We start from the raw sequence: 21,206 nt of genomic DNA on the forward strand, positions 1-21,206 counted from the left end.
TCAGCAACATTTGTTCAGCCCTTTGTAACACAGAAGGTGCTCAGACAGTCACATAACTAAACCCCTGTAATCACAATTGCTCGATATAGCAGGGTTTAGACAGCACTGTAGCATACCTCTATAGGCTCTCCATATGCAAACATGTACATACAGCTGGGTATCCTATGCATATGCATCAATGTAGCAGAGCCAAGATGCGGGAGCAGGCTGATCGAAATGTCGCGAATTTCTGCAACATCCGTTTCCAACACAAAAGCAGCTCAGACACTGACATAAGAACACCCCTATAATCCAAATGGCCAGATGTAGCAGAGCTTAGACAGCGCAGTAGCACAGATGAGTACGCTCTCCATATGCAGAGATGTACATACAACTGAGTATGCTGCGCATATGCAGCGATGTAGCAGAGTCGAGACGCGGGAGCAGGCTGATCATCCACAACAGCAATTGGCTAAATATAAGTGGCTCAGCGCCAACACCAACCCGCAGATAAAGTCACGGGCAGATGCTAGTATAATTATAAATATACCATTATGATGATTAAAAAAACAACAACAAACAAAAACACCATTCGACCTCTACATACATTACATATCATTTAGCCTAATGGGATTTAGTTTTCTCCTATACAGCAGGTTAAATCCTAGTGATCAGAGGCGCCTGGTCGTTTAGCCCACTAGGGTTTGGGCTCTACCATGTAACCAGTCCTGCAGCATCTGTCATACATCTGCTTTCTAATTAGAAGCCCATAGACCAATCGATGTAATCTGGTCGCTCGCCCCACTACACCCGTCTCCGCTGAGCTGTGTTGTGTTCCATAAGGACAATACACGTTACACAAGGACACGACTCCTGGTGAGCTCTTCAGCACCGCATGGCAGCCGGTGCCCTCACTGAATATGGCGGCGAGTCTTGTCACTTACAACGCCCCTACAGTTCACTGTACCAATAAGAAAGCCATGGTGTTGTTGCTCAGACTCAGGCCACGCCCACCCCCGGCGGCAGCGCTGCTGTGTGCCCGGATTCCCCCTTCTCGGCCGTCCCCAGACGTCATCTTCTTCGTCACCGTCGAGAAACAGCGAGCAGAGCGGCGGGCTGAGTGAAAAGCCCACTTTGTTGTTATTGTTGTCCCTACTCCGCTTCTCCCTCCCCGGGGAGCAGCAACACGTCTGCGCGGTGAGTGCTTCTTCTGTACCGGCTGTAAGGCAGCGGCTCCAGCGGACAATGGGACAGACGTCTTCCCGACTAGTGCGGCCGAGCCGGGCACATGTCACCGGCTGCCGGTTGGCTTGGGTTAGAGGTTGCCATTCTGCTGGACAAAGCCCCTCGCAGGGCACATGTCCGGGGTCTCCCCTCATACTGAGGCAGGGGAGCCTTGGTAGTCCCCACAGACATGGCTATAGCTCTGGGAGAATAAAGTTACTGGTAACACAGCAGTGGGGGTCCTTACATTCTGCAGCCATTGTCCCATAGCAGAGGAGACCTGCTAGCTGGTGGTCATGTACAGGGGTCTTCTGGTCACAGTGCAGCTCAGTGTGCTCTGACGTCATCATACTGTACATGACATCACTAAGGTATGTTAGCATTTTTACATGAGACTGGTTGTGGGGTGACTTCATCTGTGTCTATAAGGGCAGTGCTTATAGAAAAGCTGATTTCAGGGACTGAGATTACAGGGGGGGGGGGGGGGGGGGATCGGTTAGTCACATTAGTTATGTCCGTAATTGAATCACGTGTATTTTGCACATAGTCATGTAGTGATGTCCATACTTCCCTGTAGGTAAGGTATGCCAGTGACCTGTATATCATCTGCATGCCTTGTGAGGGTTAAAGTTAAGTCTAGGGCAAAATAAGTGTAAGGCAAAACTTTCTTCTGTTATCTCTGCGGTATTTTTTTTTTTTTAGACTCTATACTGCCAGTGTATGGAAAGTTTTTGGTTTATATCTCATACAATACAGTAAAGCCTCAGCTCTTAGCACGATCAGTCTTGTAGGAGGTTTCCGTCTTTAGATGTATGTTTGTGTTCAGTGACGGTAAGAGAAGAACTGAAAACTGTAAGGAACAGAAGTACACCGCCAAATTTCAATATAGTTCATCTTCCTTGTTGTTGTTCTTACAAATTTCTGGCTTTCCAAGTATCTTCCAGGGTCTGTGCTGCAGCTTTCTGTTAGTCCATTAACATCTGTTATTCCTAATGGATGCTTGTTTCACGCATCACCATATTGAATAAGGCTCTATTCACACAATCAGAATTCACAGCTGTGTGCCCATGACCTGTGAAAAAACAAGTGCGTGTTTCACTTCATGGTTCAGAAACACGGCTCCATTTTTGCAAACATAACCTGAAAGTTAATAGAGCTGTAAAAAAAAAAAAAAAAAAAAACTCCACTGGAATGGTCCAACTGTGTGAATATAGCTGAAGGAAGCTTTAGTTCGTTCACATGCCTCAGTTGTGGATTTTATGTCACATTTAGCAGAAAAAAAATGGCATGCTTCTTCCTAGGGTCCTTTGGGTGCTGTGTGCCTAAGCCATGACGCATCTGACCTTGTATTGTGCGGTTTCTGTTATCTATCTCTCTGTCTCTAGATTTACAGCTTACACTAGATTCACACTAGCGGTTTGGTTTCTGTTCTTCGAGTCCGCTTGGGGACCTGAAAAACAAAAACCCTATCTGCTTAAAAAGTGATTGCCTGCGGATCCTATAGACTATAATGGGATCCGTCTGGTTTTGCCTATTTTAAACGGAATGGGGGTCTGTAGTCCCAAAATGCTAGTGTGAACTGACCCTTACGCTGCATACAGCATGGACCCTAGAGGTACAGCAATAATATCTATGCACATAAGAGGAAGAATTTAAAACAAGCTTAGTGTGTACTAGGTCTCTTTCAGACTCTTGATGGTTTTCAGTACAGGAATAGTACGTATCACACTATTCATGAGAAGACCCTAAGGCCCCATGCACAAAACCGAGTGAGACATCTAAGGGGGCCTCCAATCCTCCATTCCGTTCCAATGATTATTGAGCAGATCATTTCCTATTGTGTTCATGAGGCTTTATTATCAAGAGAAGTAAAAACCCCGGAGTTGTTGGAGGTGGTAAACGGTTCTCATTATTATTATTAGTTATTTATTATAATATTCATTTCACAATATATGATATTTTGTAGGCACAGATTGTATGGTTAATTTTACTGAGCATTAAAGAGCACTTTTCACCCCTCCAACAACTCCAATTCTTTGCATCACCTAATAGGTCGCACTCCACCGTTTCTAGCACAGTAGGGAGTTTTTTCCCTTGGACCATAAACTCATATTGAACAATGGGAAGTACATTAGGACAGTGCAAACTGAATTTTAGTATATCCTAGAGTGGGAGCATGGTTACCGATATTGAACACAAGAAAATGAGTCCTTATATAAAAATAGCGATAGGGACTTGTTTACGTGAGTGGATAATCCTCTAGTAACAGCTGTACATTTCATCAGGGATCATCGTCATAAAGTAGTCATGTGTTATTCAGTTATGGCCTAGGACATATGGACAGTCTATCGGACACCTGCCAGTGGCTCTTTGTGTTTATAGGTAAAACACCCCTAAAATAAGTAGCCAATACTGTAGTATGAATCTAGTAATTTTATTCTACAGTAATGTATTGCCTGTGTACATCATTTTAACTTTTTTTTTTTTTTTTTTTTTGGTTTGTAGGCCAGAATGTACAAGCAAATAGCCACAGACCAGTTGCAGCGGAGCTGACCCGTAAATCTCAAAAATCAAGATGGATAAATGTAGGCATGTGGGCCGGTTACGGCTCGCTCAGGACCATTCAATATTGAATCCTCAAAAGTGGCATTGTGTGGATTGTAACACTACAGAATCTGTGTGGGCCTGCCTGAGCTGTGCACACGTGGCATGTGGTCGATACATTGAAGAGCATGCACTGCGACACTTTCAGGAAAGCAAACATCCTATGGCACTGGAGGTGAATGAACTTTATGTATTCTGTTACCTTTGTGATGATTATGTTCTCAATGACAATGCCACTGGTGACCTTAAACTTCTAAGAAGCACATTAAGTGCGATAAAAAGTCAAAATTATGACTGCACAACACGTAGTGGTCGGACTTTGCGGTCAATGGTAGCCGTTGATGACTCGTATAGTTCCCATCAATGTGCTAAAGCACTTCTCCAAACTGAAGACCTCACATTTACTGCGCTTTGGCATCGAAGACACGCTCTCTTAGGGAAAGTGTTTAGATCCTGGTTGGCTTTGACACCAAGAGGTAAAGACAGGTTAGAAAAGGAACGCCTCAGGGAGGAGGCTGAAAGAAAGAGGGAGGAAGCAAGAAAAAGGCGCCAGCTGCAAAAGCACAAATTAAAAGAAGAGATGGAAAGTACCCCTCCAAGAAAGAGTTCCCGATTGCAACAGCAGATGCAAACCCCTCCTAAGATGGTGACCCCTACAATGCATAAAACCTACCAAAAAACTGTACCTACCACAAAACGAGCAACATCACAACCTACCTCTAATGATGTACGTAAAAAAAAATTGGGTGAATCTCCCATAAAAAGGAAACCCACTGTGACCCCTGGGGTAACGGGACTGAGGAACTTGGGGAACACTTGCTATATGAACTCTATTCTTCAGATCTTGAGTCACTTGCACGTGTTCAGGGAGTGTTTCTTACAGCTTGATCTCACTCAAACTCAGGAGTTATTGGCAGCTGCAGCCAATGGTAAAACCCGAACCTCCAGCCAAATCCCTCCTGCTGCAGACAGCACTAGAATAGCAAAAAAGCACACAAAAGTGGAGAGGTCTTTGGTAAAGCGCCAAAACTCTTCATCTGGCCTTAGTGGCGGAGCATCAAAGAGTCGAAACATGGAACTCATTCAACCTAAACCTAGCTCAACTCACATTTCTCTTTGCCATGAGTTGCATACTCTCTTCCAAGTCATGTGGTCGGGCAAGTGGGCACTGGTCTCCCCCTTTGCTATGCTACATTCTGTCTGGAGGCTGATACCAGCCTTTCGTGGCTACGCACAGCAAGATGCTCAGGAATTCCTTTGTGAACTTTTGGATAAAGTACAACAAGAACTGGAGACGACTGGGACCAGGTACCCAACCCTGATTCCCAGCTCTCAGAGGAAACTCATTAAACAAGTCCTGAATGTGGTCAACAACATTTTTCATGGACAGCTTCTCAGTCAGGTATGTCAATTAGCAGGAACCTAATTAGTAATTGTTCATGTGACCTGGTGTAGGCAGTAGCTGTACAGTCATATATTGTTTCTTATGACTGTCACAGACATGGCTTTAGTGCGTGTGATTTTTCACAATCCTAACGGGGTACCTTGTTTTCAGCAATTAGTTTATTCTCCTACACAATGTGTATCAGTTTCACAGTTCTCAGGATCTCTGCTTGCGGTTCTTTAGTAGGAAACTTCATTATTTACTTTCGGATGGAGAAAATTTGTCCTGGTTGTGGGATAGACACGGGTACACAGTGTCAGCTATTCTCTGTGTGATCATAACCGACTGTCTTCATGTAATGGAAGTAAACCTTATTTCATTGGCTGGAAGGGGAGATCTCTTCAAAACTGCCAGGGTATGCTACACAATGTATATTGGAAAATCGTTTAACTCTTCACATAAGAACCTTATTGCAGCCAGAATACCCTTAACGCTAGGTTCACATCTGTGTTGGGGGGTCCGCTTGGGGACACCCCTCAAACGGAAGCCTAATTTGCTTAAAGTGGTTACCCATAGACTATAATTCAGTCTGCTGGGTTTCTGCCAGAAAAGTGAAAGCGAAAAAAATGGAGAGAAAAGGGCTGCTTGCAGGACTCTTCTCTCCACGTTTTTAAAGTAAAATGGTGAACGGATTCCCCCAGCAGAGAGCCAGAGCAGTTGTGAATCTAGCCTTAGGCTGAAGCCCCACATTGAAAAAATACACTACCTGCAAAATGGATGGGATTCTGGCTAATCACATCTACAGATTGCAAGAAAAAATCTGCCGCGGAAAAGCCACGATTTCAAAACTCTTGCGTGTGAAGGTCTTAGCATTTCAATTATACCTGTAGAAACGCTGGCGGTTTTCGTATTGGTATAACATGGACAGAAAGTCTGCAGAGGAAAACTCTGAAAATGCAATGAAAACTGCTGTGGGGGAAAAAAACATGTGCTTTGTTTTTTTCCTCTACACTTGGCCTGTAACCTCTCCCTTTTTAGCATGTTAGTCCTGTCCTTCTGCTTACCCTGTGCAGTTCTTCTGAACTAACCCTAGATCACCTAAAAGGTTGAGACCCGTAAAACAGGGGGTTAACCACTACAAAATATGTGGAGCAGGACTTTGTAAACAATAGGAAACATGAGCATGGACCTTGTAGTCAACTGAGTAACTACAAGGAGTCGCCCTCACCAATCTGTCGTTGTTGGAAACCATGTTAAAGGAAAATGCAGTCAGCAATATGTCACCAGACCTTGCCTTGTCTTATGTATGGAGTCAACGGCCATTCTGCTGCTAGTTCTCCCACTGAGATGCCTTTCTTTCTATTTATCTCAGTGCTGACATATTGGAATGTGCTACCTCCTTTGTGGACAGGTTATCTTTTGTCTGTTGTGTGAGGTCAATTTCTCCCTTCCTTTCCTGTAAGACATCAGCACATGTAACAGTGGCTGGGTTCTTGTATAGCACTGCATCCATGTAAGGCTGGCTCCCATGTATGTAGCATATCCTATCTATATTCTCATGTTTCAATAATGTAGTATCATTACTTTAGTGTTTCATAAATTAGACCCCTCCACACGCCGAACTCTAAAGGATGTTCTATCCATTTGTATGTGCTAATCCTGTTTTCTATATTGTTCCTGGCCTTGCTTTTGCTGATCCCCCATTGGCTGTGGATTTTAATTGTTTAACCTTTTCTTTAACAAAAGGCTCAGAGGAGCCTTTTCTTGTGTCTGTGGTCATTGGGAAGAAACCTTTTCACTTGCTTCGAAGCATAACAATGGAATCCCACCAAGGGCAGGCTGCATCAATGCAAGTTTCTGAACATTTTACCAGTGATCTTTGGACTCCTCCTTTACTTTGTGCCTTGTGATTGAAGTCTTACTGGAGGGATGTGAAAGCCGCTTTGATTCTTAATCCTTAGAACTGCGGCATAGGTTCATGTAGGATGTATATATTGCACTGGACAGACTGTAGCATTATCGACTAAATAGTATTAATGTTCTCAAGCATCAAAAACAGAGTTAGGATAGGCCAGAGCAACAGTGTAGTCGTCTATATGTGTTTTGTAACATGTCTTATATGATCATAGTGTATGCAAAGCTTTACAATTGATGCTTGCAGGGCTAATTCACACGGGGGGCAGTATGGCGTATTTTGGTCCTGATTGTGACGTGCGAAGCCGCGTCACAATAGGGCCAAATTGCGACTGTCACTGCAAATGAATGGGGCTAGTCTGGAGGGTGCTGCCATGAGGCGGAAGCCAGGGCTGAATCAGCCGCGGAATCCGCCTGAAGAAAGGGCAACTTGCTGCTATTGTCTGTGAGCGGCAACATGCCGATCACAGAAAAAAGTAAGCTAGTGGTCTACATAGACCTCCATTGTGAGGGGGCAGATTCTGACGTGGATTCAGCGCCAAAATCCGCCCCCTCCTGCTTTTATCAGACTACTCCAAGTGGGGAGGAGGGTGTTGAAATCAGGGCTGTGGAGTCTGCTACTGCTGCCTGTTATTTTAATACAGTCCACCTCAGACTATTTCATAACTGTCTGACCACCATGGGCATCCAGAAGTCGTAAAAATCTTCCTAATTCCTAAAAAAGCCAGCGATTGAATTCCTTTGACAGTAAATACACATCTAGTGTATTTTAGTCTATGGTGTCTGTGTGTTTCTGCTGTAAGTATTTTTTTTAAGCGGATTGAGTTTCCATTTTTCAGGTACTGAAGCGGACCCGAAGAACAGAAACCCAAGTGAAAGTGTGAACCTAGAGTAAATCTGCATCTGATTAATCATGTGATTTATTTGGAAGCGGAAGTAATTGACTCCACAGTCACAGTCCTGGTTTAAATATGGGGAAAAAATGTACATGCAGATTATTCTAGGCTTCCACTTGGGGGGAGGAAACCTGTGGACTAGCTATCATCTTGTACAGATCCATTCGTACAGCTGCTGCAGATATCAGATATCGGCCTCGATGCTTACCCTCTTGTGAATACACAATGAATTTTCATAGGCAAATTGTTGGCTTGTGAATATAGTGTAATGTGGAATATTTACTTTGACACTTGTAATTTTAATGTCATGATACTAAAATAAGGGAGGAGGACTGTAATAAACAAAAATCTTACAAGATTGGTTATACCAGTGTAAAGATGCATATAGCAGGAGACAGGATTCTGTTTAGAAGACATGTGCTTCCCCAAAAATTCAGAATTGTTCATCACAAACAGAAAATAATTTTTGTGAACTCTTCAATGAGTTGGTTATAAAGAGGTTGTCACAGGTCAAAGCTTCTGCAAACACATAATACTCTACAGGACGTAGACGTAATGTAGTATTTTCAGGTTTAGAAATTCAGTGTCAGGTTCTGTTTTTGTTCTTTGTGCTTTTTCTTTGTGGGTTTTTTTTTCCCCTCTCTCTCTCTAGATTAGCAGGGATTTCTGAACCTTTCCTAGGGAAAGACTCTTCCCCCCCCCCCCCCCCATGTCATCCTACCCTCTGATTGGAGCCTTTAAGACCCCAGAAGACTTGTCTCTGCAATATACTATCTCCTCCTGCGGAGAAGGATACCCGAACAGAGATTGACATGCAAAAACAAGACATGTTTGGGGTCTATGGTGAGTCTCCCAGTTTCTGAATTACAACCCCCCCCCCCCCCATCCACAATTCCAATGTAGTTTACGCCACAGATTCTGTGGGTGGGGGGAAAGGAAGAAAACCTGATATATGACGTGGAAAGGAAGTCAATCAACTTCAGTATTTTTGAGCTATTGCTCATTTCAAATTCTTATTTGCATATAAATGAACTGCCATTCTCTTTAATGAATTTATAACTCGATTTGTATTTTGCAGTGCAAATTATTGTAGTATACAGTTATGAGAAAAAACAAATACACCCTCTTTTGAGTTGTATGGTTTTGCATACTAGAACAAAAATCTGGTTATTAGAAGGTGAGCAGATTGATAGATTTTGTGGTCAAACCATTCAGTATAACTTGTAGTTATTCAATTAGATCTCTGCTCTTAAGAGTCCACTGAGATGTCCTATGTAGTAACTGACAGCTCCCCTTGTGTGACTGCTTAGGCTTAGTTTACATGTGGCGTAATTTGGTCCGGAAAAAAAAAACACTTCCTAATTAGGAAAAAAGAAAAAGAAGCCTGGCGGTCTCCATAGACCACCATTGTGAGGGGGTGGATTATGACTTGTATTATGTGCCATAATCTGCCCCCTCTGTGCCCGTGTGAACGGGCCCTTACAGAGATGGCTAACACACTGTGTAGGACTGCCCACTGGACTCCTAAGCATATAAAGGGTAGGAACAATGACAGGTCTTGTCATGTGGTGGTCATCAGAGTTTGTAGTCGCCTAATTTTAAGACCTTTTGAGGACCAGACTTCTCACTGATACTTGAGCTTCCGATGTGAACTTAATTTCTGCGACTTGTATTCAGAAGTAGATAAATACAGATGAAATGTACTGCAGGAGAATATATATTAGCCCCTTATTTCCTATGATGCTGGGCATGTTGGAATAGGACTAGCATATTATACAGATTGTACAAGAGCAGGTAATGAGACTACATTGCCTTATATAACTCATATGTGCATTGTAGATATCCAGGGGTCTGACGCGTCTGTAAAACTTATCATGTTATCTGCATGGTATATGGAGAGTCGCAGGCGAATGTGACTGTGCCCTCTTAGTGGATCACAGATGTTTGTCAGTCCAAAAGAGGAGATCTTGTTCCATGTGCCCCCTGTATGTATGGCCAAAGCTAAAATTTAGCTTTTACTGTCCTGATAACGTCAAGTCTGAAATGACTAGTGAGAAGAAAATCTGCCATAAGTATCTAAAAGAAATGTTATTACACCATGTTTCTTTGTGTTCCTCGTAGTGTCTGGTGTGTGTCACAAGTACTCATTGAATATTTATAGAGATATGACTATTAATATGGATAATCCGTGCTGTACAGTGGTCTTGGATCTGGGCCTGGGGAACGCTGGCAGAGTTGAAGTCTTCTACCTTACAAAGTTCATTGAGTATGGTCGTGTAATAGTTTATTGATCTGAAACCTTCACATAATATACTCTTTAGCGGTATGGGAATATTATTACTAAACAGATCAAAGTCCCTGCTTAACTATGTAATAGAAGCCTGGAATATTATTCCTAAAGTTATTTACGAACTAGATTTATTTACTAACATCAGCATCCTGTTGCAGCATTCCGCTCCGGGTTAGGCCCAAAGAATGGGCCTAATCGGGAGGGAGCCTCACGCCGTGGACGCCGCAGCTGAGTCGACTGTGGAATCCGTGGCAAGATAGGGCAGCTCGCTTCCTTCTTACCACTACTAGCTAGCAGAAAAAAGAAGCGAGCGGTTTCCACTGAAACACAATGGGAGCCATTTTTGGAGCCAGATTTTGATGGGGGTTCCGAGTCGAAATCCGCTCCAAAAAACTCCATGTCACCATACCCTTAGTTTGCATGTTTCTAGCCCCTGTGCACACTATTTAGCTGTAAGTATGAGAATATCACCTGTCCATCTGCTCTTCTTCCATCACCTCTCTGATACTGGTCAGTTGTCAGGAAACATTCAGGGTGCCAGTATATATTTATGGAGTTGTGCCCAAAAACCTAAGTCTGAGTCAAGATCAATTTTAACAGGAGTCACAGTTGGAAAAAGTTACAGACTCTGCATTAGGTACATGGTAATGTGATACGGTCTGTGGTCATGTGATGGACACACAGGTGCACGGCTTGTTACAGGACAGATGATTTTTGCTATGACTGTAACATGCTGACAGAACACAAATGGATGCAACAGTCATGGCTGATGAAAACTTGGACAATCTGTGCTCCACATATGAAGGGGATTTTCCAAGCTTTGTAGATGGACCCTCCCCACAATAATCCAATCCATTACTATTAGGACCAGTTTTTTGTTACCAGTTTCTTGCTCTTTAGCTGGTTGTATGCTGGAATATTCAGTGTCGCCTTCCCCATGTCGGCATGTGACATTTTATGTTCTGTCATCAGAGGTGTCCTTTTTCCTTAAAGTCTCTTCTTGGTAATCTACTTGGAAAGCAGCAGCTGGTGTTATGCAAGTCCGATAAGACTGAAGTGGCTCCCTGTGAAAGTGCTTTGGGTCAGCAGTTGTGAGGGTGCCTTGTCTCCATGTTGTGCTTGGATATGAAGCATGATAAGTTCTTTTTGCTTAAAGGGGTTGGCCACTTTCAGACCAATATTGACAATCAAATGTACAATAAAAAGATATACAATTTTGCATTATACTTTCTGTATCAATTCCTCACGGTTTTCTAGATCTCTGCTTGCTGTCACTCATTCTGTTACATCTAGAGGATAAAACTCTGACCATGGTCATGTGATTTACAGTCCATGGTCATGTGATGAGCGGATCGGACCACAGCAGTCTCCATTGTGGTCTGATCTTAGACTCTGCCTCCTCACAGACGAGCCTCCAACAGAACCAGCGTTGATTGGCCGAATGCTGTACACTGGCCAATCAACGTTGGTCAATGCATTCCTATGACAAAAAAAGTAAGCTCCCTTGTAACAGCAAGCTGTCAGCTCTCCTGACTAGCAAGGACGAGCCTGCTGCAAAACCAGCGTTGATTTACCGCAGGCTTGTCTTTGCTAGACGGGAGCTTGCGGTTACGAGGGAGCTTACTTTTTATCAGCGCAACTGTAAGCGCTGTGCAGTTAAAGCGTACGGACCCCATAGACTATAAGGGTCAGTTCACACGTGAACTGCCCGCACGGGTTTTGACACCATCGCGGTCGCGGCTTTCCCCTCCGTTGTTGGCTCAAATGAATGAGCCGACATAGGAGGGAGCTGCCGGGGGCAGAAGCCGCGCGGCTTCCTCCTGAAGATAGGGCAGGTCGCTTCTTTTCTCTGCTAGCGGCAGCCCGCCGCTAGCGGAAAAAAAAAGCCCGGTGGTCTACATAGACCACCGTTGTAAAGGGGCAGATTTTGAAGCGAAATCCACTGTCAAAATCCGCCTCTTTGCCCACGTGTGAACTAGCCCTAATGGGGTCCGTGCGCTTTAACTGCACAGCGCTCCTCCTAAACACTCTCCTCCTGCTACTCGTGGACTTGGTGACTCTACTTTAGTCGAATAGCGGATTCCCCTGAAACGAGCATTTTTTTTCCCATAGACTATAATGGGATTCAATATTCGATCGAATAGTCGAATATTGAGGCTCTACTCAAAACGAATATCGAATCTTGAATATTTCACTATTCGCTCATCTCTGGTTGTAAGTAAAGGTATTTTTCAATCAGTCATCAAATCCTCCAATGTGGCTGAATGAAAACCATTCTGCAAAGAGTGGCTCAGTGAAAGGCTCCTTGCCAGTTATCATAAATGCTTGGCACAACCAGTTTTCACATGGGGCCAGGTTGGTTTGGATCACTTTTTGTCCCTTAATAAATGAAATCCTTATTGAATAAACTGCATTTTATATTCACTCAGGTTATCTTTTTCTGATCTTGAAATTTATTTGATAATCTGAAAAATGTATGCATGTCAAAAAAAGAGGTATGGCTTGCATTCGCTGACTTTCACAATGTGACACAAACTTCAAAGTATCCCAGTGTCTTGTAAGGTGAAGCTTGTGGTTTGTGTTTGGTTATGTCTTCTACTAGAGTGCCCCCACACACACACATTTCTCCCCCTTTCCACATCTTGAGAATTTGGAAAAATTCTGGTTTTATCAGCATGTTGTAAAGATGTGTATCCCACAGATGGCCATGAGGTCACTAGCTGGTCACACTCTTGTAGTTGTGTCTGCCTAGTTTGGTTACAAACAACCAGTCATAAAGCAATGAAATATATATTATGATTCCGTAACTATACTGTACATACACAAATGGGCTCCTTTTCTTACACTATAGCACGCCTGGATGGTGAACAAGAAAACTTAAGAGCTGACTGTGGTTATCAGCTGATCAAATGATCCTCTCTACTGCTGGTCTGCCTGGGCCCTCCAGGGGTTGTTAAACATGAGTGCATGCCCTCTCACAACCACTGCTCCAAAAACTGCCTAAATGGTTTCTCTCAGTTCAGTGATGTGACCCATCTCAGTCAATGATCACTCATCAAGAGGTACACTACCCAAACACAGCCTCCGAGAGCCTTTTTTGTAGGGACCGCAGGTTAAACCCTTCTGCACCCTCTGGCAAGATCCAGTGTCTATTTAGACCATCCCTGTAAGGATTTACACTTCTGATGGAGACTGAATGCTTTGTTTAGCAGCAATCTGACATTTTGATCTGGGTGAATTGTTCCCATTATTCTGGGAGTTTTAAGGTTTGTCCTACTGATCACCCTAAAGAATCAGAACAATGAAGTGTGAAAGTAGCCAAGGCCTGGATTTAGCAGAAGAATTTGGAAGTCCTAATCTGTATTGGATCCTAAAGAGTGTTGAATTGAAAAGATTTATACTTCTTTTCCTTAGCTTGTAGATACTGCAAAAGACTGTCCAAATCTGCAGTGTGTAAGGCTAGGTTCTCATAAGCACCCGGGTTTTTGTTCGGGGGTCCTAATACGCTTAATAAGTGATTACTTGCAGAAACCCACAGACCCCATAGACTATAATTGGATCTGCATAGTTTCCAGCGGAAAAGGGCGAAAAAGTAGCAGCACTTTTCTCTCTGCATTTTTCATGTGGAGAGGGGAACTGAATCCCCGTACAGCATACAAGCGCAGATGTGAACACAGCGTAAGCGAGGCCTTAGCAACGTCAATCTGACAGTAAAACCTGGAGAGAGAGAGGCTCTAGTCATTTTTGTTCCTGTCTATATGTGTACATGTACAATCTGTGTATTGTTGTGAGTCCATGTCCTGATAGCTTTGTATGCAGAAACACTTCTACCTTTCCTTTGTAGAAAACCCTTTCTATCCCTGCCCCACCACCTGACTGTCTCACTCTCCAGGCTGCTTTCATGTATACTGCCCTCATATACCTACAGTTATCAGACACCATCTTGACTTTTATATTTCTCTGTGCTCTATCAATCAGTACAGCACCACATAGACTGCTGTACACGGCATTATATATACCTGATGTGGGGCAGTGGCTAATGAATTAGTAGCAGTAAAATCATCTATCTATAGCCATTACTGACAGCCGGAGCAGGACTCTGGCTGTGGATAGAGAGGAATCAATGGTTTGGCCTCCGGACTGTAGCAACACTGTAGTTTCTTTGGGGGACGAGTGTGTCTCTATGCAGTGTTACCACTCACTTGGTTACTAAACCCTAATTTATATAAACCAAACTTTTTTCTTTTCTCTCTTCGTATATAGGTCACTTGTCTTGCTTGTGATAACAAGTCCAATACAATAGAACCCTTCTGGGACTTGTCACTGGAGTTTCCTGAGAGGTATCACTGCAATAGCAAGGAGACGGCCTCTCAGCGACCTTGCCTGTTGACTGAGATGTTGGCAAAGTTCACCGAGACAGAGGCATTAGAAGGAAAGATCTACGCCTGTGACCAGTGCAACAGTGAGTAAATGCAGTATGTATTCACAAGGATATTTTGTTCTAAATATTCTCCAAGGAATACTATAATGTCCTTCCTGGGTCTTTTCCCCACTCTGACTTTGTTTCATATTCCATACTATGACTAAATCAAGAAAGGGGGTTTCCATGTTCTCTGTATGGTGATGACTTAGTACGTAGTGTATCGGCTGTACACGGTGCAGAGCTGATAAGTGAATCAGATGAGGGGGTGCAATGCCTTGGAGATTGGTCCTCCACCAATCAAACATTAATGGGCTAGTTCCTTTTGGCTAGAGTTCGATGGCTTTGACAATCATTGCATGTAATGTGACATTGCAGTCTTGATGTCACACAACCAAAGTGGTTATATTGTCACTGTCGCCATAAATCCAAACCAGATGGATTTTTGCCAACAGCCAAATCGCAACTCTAAAATGGCACAAGAGCAAATCCCAGCCAAATCACTAACTTTTGTGTCATGCAATTGTCTAAAACTTCATGTCCTAAATCCAGAGACTATATGTCCTAGCCTGCCTTAATAACATATGCTAATCCTATATAATATGGTGGGGGGAGTGAGAAGTGCTGAAAGGGGGGTTAAGTACAAAACGCTCATAAGTAAATGTTCAGCACACTCTAAACTACTTTTTGTTAGTGTAAGCTATCTGTGTGACCCAGCACTGAGATTATTGGTGTTTATTGTACAGCAGGTCACTGTATATTTAATGCCGTATCCCTGCATCTGGCCGCTACCAGCGATTCATAGTTGCTGCCTCACCAAGGAATGAGATGAAGGCAATGTAAAATGGTGAACATACTTTATGTATATTACAGCAAAACGCAGGAAATTTTCATCCAAACCGGTTGTCCTTACAGAAGCTCAGAAACAGCTGATGGTGTGTGGGCTACCTCAAGTTCTGAGACTGCATCTCAAGAGGTTCAGGTAATCGCATATATTATGTGACAATTTACCTTATATGTTTGTCTTACTACCTTGACTCTGTCATGTTTTTGGGTTTATAATGATTTTAGTCTTTGTCATTTATAAATTTTCAGTTTTGCATATGATAGTACATTTTATGTATGAAGAGCAATACAAATCGCAAATACAAAATTTTTATTTTTTTCCCACTTAGGTGGTCTGGCCGCAATCATCGTGAGAAAATTGGGGTGCATGTCCAGTTTGATCAGATGCTAAACATGGAGCCATATTGTTGTAGAGAATCTACTGCAAGCCTAAAGCCAGATTCTTTCATTTATGACTTGTCTGCTGTAGTGATGCACCATGGGAAAGGATTTGGTTCAGGGCATTACACGGCCTTCTGCTACAACCCAGAAGGAGGTAATGAATGTGTTTTTTCATACATCAGTCATTATGCTTCATATATTTCATGGTTTTAGAAAACCAAGTCTGCTCCAGCAAGCCAAATGTAAGGACTTTAGAAACCGTTGTACAAAGTAAAATTTGGACAGTCCCAAACACTGAAAATTTCCCAGACCAACTCTGGTACTGGTACTCAATGGGGCAAATTCACTAAGAATCTATGCCATTTTTTTGCCGCAAAATATGTTGAAAACCAGAAGTTTGTGATATCTTAATGCTACTTGCAGCTTAAATAGTTTCAAGTGGAGTTTTAAGGCCGCCCTCATCACTTTCCATTCTGAAAACAGACAGGCCACTTCAGCATCGTAAGTTACACCAACTCCTAGAGTTTAGCTAAGTTGCAGGCACTTCCGGAGAATGCACTTAACTCATGAAGAGGCTTCCGCATTGTTATGATTTAAGTACATCCTCCACATACCCACAGGATAGAAGAAAAAGATGACTGGGGATCTGACTGTTGAGGAGAATGTGATTGAAGCACTAGGTTGCTTGCATGGCTGATGCTCTATATTCGCGTTTGTGAGGCTTCCAGAGATTCTGGTTCCAGCATCGTCTTAAAGTTAATGGAGCACCAGTCAAGCACAGCGGTGCTTCTTTCACATGGAACATACAAAGGGGACTATCGTTCATAGTTCTCCTGACCTCAGTGGGTCCCAGTGGTCAGACCCCCAAGTTGATCTGACTTACCCCAACTTAATTTTGACAGTAAACATGTCATAGTTGGGTAGTTGGTGCATAATACATAAAGATATATCTGCTGAATTTGTTGTTACTATCCAGTTTAATGGGTCCTGTAACAGTCCATGTGCTTGCTGTTAAAACATCCACTCTAGGCTAAGGCCCCCCACTGCTGCCTTCTGCTCATTACACTTTAGGCTTGGGTTTAGAAGGCGGCATAAAAAAGTAGGTTTTCTACAAGGTGGGGGCCTTAGCCTAAAAGTGAGACTCCTTGTATCACTGTTATTTACATGCAGTGAATCAACTACATTTCCATGATGCATCTTCCTGCTCTCATTTTGTCCTCCCCTCCAATGAAATCACAGGTAAGAAATCCCTCCCACAACTGAGGTCACATGATGCTGTGATGTTTTGTTTGCATCCTCACTCTCCCCTGTGAGCTGTAAACACAGAGTGAGAGCAGGGAGATGCATCATGGTAAATGTAGTGGGCTATAACAGCATAATACGACTTAAAACTTGTTTTTCTCCAAATCTACAAAACCTACATAACAAAGGTATATTTACCAATGTAATATGCTCTGTAATGGTGGTAGACTCCCTTAGAGATTAATGGAACAGCTTGTCAGTCGCAGAAACTTTTTGCAACAAGTCTGTTGACTATCATTAAAGCAAACATTTGTGATTTCATGTTTCTTTCATGTGAGCCTTTAAATACAGACCCTATAGAAATGTTTCAATTTTTCCAAAACATTGTACACCTTAAAATACACATTCCTTGTGCTTATAATGCATATCCAAATTGGGACACCATGATTTCACTAAATGGAAGATATTTTCCCTGAATTATAGTAAATTTCACCTGGATACTAAAATCCAGGACACTGGAGATCGATTACAGCAATGCTAAATTGACTTATTCCTATCCACTGGATGTTACAGGACTGACAGAATATTGCATTCTGTGATCTGCACCAGTCCCTTAACCACGTATGCACATCACTTACTGTATTCACTTGGGGGACTCAAGGACCCCCTTTCACTGGGTATCAGTAGTCAAACCCCAAATAGTCACTAATACTATATCCTGTGTGAAACTCTTTTTGGTATGCATGTATAGACTAGAGATGATCTCTGTTGTACCGTTAATACCTTTATTTTTTTTTGTTTCTATTAGGATTCTGGGTACATTGTAATGACTCCAAGTTGCATACTTGCACAGTTGAAGAGGTCTGTAAGGCACAAGCTTATATTATATTCTACAGCCAGCGTGTCACTCAGGAGAATGGACACTTGTCTAATAGACCTTTGGGGCATGGTACCCCACCAAGCAGTCCACCGTCCACACCATGCTGAGATAATAAATGCCTACAGGAAACGGAACATAATGGCAGCTTACAGTCTGTGTTGGTGTGAGTGTTTTTCTGCATACAATGGACTTTGATACCCAGTTACGTGGAGAAACAAAGTTCTAACAAGTGAACAACATTGTCCTGTATGATCTGGGCAGAACAAACTTGTATGAACTTTGTTTTTAAGCAGGTTGCATATAGTAAATGTCATAAAACCACCTCACCAGAAGGTGTCAGCACCACAAACTTTATGAATGTGATATTTCTCATGTACATGTTTATACAGTTTTGTATGGTATTAAGCACTCTAAAATAGAATAAAGTGATTTTAACATTTGTATATTGGCAATGTATAACTTTTTATCAAACTTTTTTACTGTTCTCGTGTAAATTTTATAGTTCATACCTCAGGATGTGTTTTTTCACTTTGTGATTTCTGAATGTCATTTTCTGGTTTTAGAAATTTTATTTCTCCTTTTCATTTTAATACATCATACATTGTATTTTCACAATTCTGTGCTCTTGTCTGTTCTTGCCGGATGCAATCCAGTCTGGTTATTCATCATCGGTTGTTTCACAGAAATAATTCTACTCGCAATCTTCTTCCAGCTAAGAAATTGTTCGACTTTGAATTCTTATTTCAGATAGCACTTTTCAATGCTTTAGCCTAATGCACACGGCTGGGTTAGGTATTTACAGTATGGCACACTTAGCCTGCTATTAGCCTATATGAAAGATGCAAGCAGAAGACATATCGTACTGTAGAGTTATTCCTCTAGATCAACATAGTAGGGTTATAGGTTGAACTTGATAGATCCGTGTCTTTGTCCAACCTAAACTACTATGTAAATGAAAAACTGCTAAAGTAGTAACAATCTTGTTCTGTAAGACAACTTGTGCCATTGGACTTCTAGGTGTACAGTGCTTGGTTAAAGCAAGGAATGAGGCTGGAGCCAGGTCTTCACATAGCAGTTTCAGGCTTCAGATGATGGGTAGTACTTGTACCGTAGGTTCTTTTGGGTGACTCCCAGAAGAATACACTGACAGAAAATTTGCAAGGTGTTCACCCTGTGTGGCTCTAGCCTTAGAGAACCACACATGGGAGCTTAAAGTTGTCTGAGCCATAGGCAGCATGAACTCCTGCCAGGCTTATTTTGCTACCAACTGTTTGAGTTTAATCAAGCTGGGCATGGGGAGAATATCCCTCAAGACAGAACCCCCTAAAGCATCTCCACACAAACTAGCAGACTTTTTCCTATTGCGACCTGACAAACTAAGCCAGTTCTTCCTGATTGGTGACTTTTTTCTCCTGATGTGCTAATGAGCAGTTTGTCATAACGCTATGCTTTCCAACACACCCAGTCTTTCCATCCCTGGCACTGATCAGGAAGAAAAGAAAAAAAAAAGTGACTGTCACCTGCTTACCTGAAAGGGGGCACAGTGAAGGTAGGGGGGCACAGTGAAGGTAAGGGGGCACAGTGAAGGTAGGGGGGCACCAGCCCTGCCACATTTATGATCTTTTACCCCAGCTATGAGCTAGTGTAGATCTTCATGTAGGTGCACAGCCCTCTGCAGGCTATGTCTGATTTATGAATTCATCATATGAGGCGTACCTTCTGCCAGTGAAGGCGATATGAAGACTGGTGTTAGACACAATAGGGGACATTTATGAAGACTAGTGTTTAATAGTATGGCACATGACATGTACAACAACTCACATGTTCTATGCGGAAACTTTTAAATAATAAAAATGCCTGCTTGTAAACAGGAAATCTGTATCAAGCGGCATGAAATTAGTACTGTTTGAGCTGAAAATCCCATCCTGCCTATTAAAGGGAATTATTGATGCTTAAAGTTGTTTGTTCCTATACTAAATGGCTGTAGTTCTTAAACACAGCATAATAGTTATACATTAGTTACTTAAAAAGGACCTTTTTCCACATCATCCATAGCTGCTCCTCCAATTCAACTGTAATTCTGTAGCCCCTGCCACTCCTGAATAATCATTTGTTAGTTTAACCCCTAAGTACTATCATGGTGTCTATCATAATGTGTATGATAGACACTATGATAGTACTTAAGGGTTAAGCACCCAATATGTTAATTAGCTGTCAGGTGGGCAGGCCCTGTCTGTCTGCTTCAGCTTAGGACCACCCACCTAAGAGCCTAATTAACATACTGGGTTCTGAATATAGCAGTGGAGGCTAAAGAAATAACTTCAGTTCTACTGGAATCATTGAAGTGGCAAATACTGAAGGATGCTAAAAAAATCTTGAGTTGGTGGAGACGGTAAAAAGTCCCGTTCAGAAGGGCTTATTCCAAAACCTACCATTTTTCTTTTAATAATCCCTAAAACTACTTAATAGTTCAAGTAAATGGGTTTGAAAAGTAAGCACCTGTAAGCGTTTTGTACCTGTCCGCAGCAAAACAGGTTGTTTTTTTTAACCAGGCACAGTGTCTGACATGCAGGACTGTGTCTGGTTAAAAAAAAACAACCTGGGGGTGTCTCTTCTTCTCTGGCTCCCAACTCTTCTCTCGCTCTCCTATTCAAAAATCACTAACTGCGCATGCCTGTCGGTCATTTTTCCTGATGCCGAATGGGAGAAGCCACAGGAAAATGGCCGATAGACATGTGAAGTCGGTGCTTTTTGAAGAAGAGGAGGAGAAGACGACAGTAGCCATCACTGTAGAGCTTTCACAAAGCAATGGGGACACCCCCAGTACTGCAAGAAAACTCAATTGCATAAGGAAGATAGATTTTTTTTTTTTTTTTCAGGAACAGTGGCACGGATCAGAGTAATAAAGATAAGAGAAGAATAGTTTCTTAGGCCGGGGCCCCACGGGACGTAAATGCTGCAATTTGCCCGCAGCAGAGATGCTGCAGGAAAAATCGCGGCATTTTACAGTGCAAGCAAAGGGGATGGGATTCATCAGAATTCCATGCCCACTTTGCGGAAGAAATCGCAGCACAGACACGCTGCGATTTGCAAAGCAGTTGCGGCTTTGCAAATCGCAGCATGTCAATTATATCTACGGAAACGCC

At 42.6% G+C, this 21,206-nt stretch overlaps 1 protein-coding gene across 1 annotated transcript; it reads left to right on the forward strand.

The window, feature by feature from the left end:
- Window positions 1-1,024: 1,024 nt before the first annotated feature.
- USP44 (ubiquitin specific peptidase 44) lies at window positions 1,025-18,570 on the forward strand. Its single transcript, XM_075274460.1, has 6 exons — window positions 1,025-1,176; window positions 3,709-5,209; window positions 14,555-14,753; window positions 15,585-15,693; window positions 15,887-16,092; window positions 17,989-18,570. Exons 2-6 carry the CDS (start codon window positions 3,779-3,781, stop codon window positions 18,165-18,167), a joined length of 2,124 nt encoding a protein of 707 aa, XP_075130561.1. The 5' UTR covers window positions 1,025-1,176; window positions 3,709-3,778; the 3' UTR covers window positions 18,168-18,570.
- Window positions 18,571-21,206: the final 2,636 nt, after the last annotated feature.

The sequence above is a fragment of the Leptodactylus fuscus genome, chromosome 5, assembly GCF_031893055.1.
Source record: "Leptodactylus fuscus isolate aLepFus1 chromosome 5, aLepFus1.hap2, whole genome shotgun sequence".
Taxonomy (NCBI): domain Eukaryota; kingdom Metazoa; phylum Chordata; class Amphibia; order Anura; family Leptodactylidae; genus Leptodactylus; species Leptodactylus fuscus.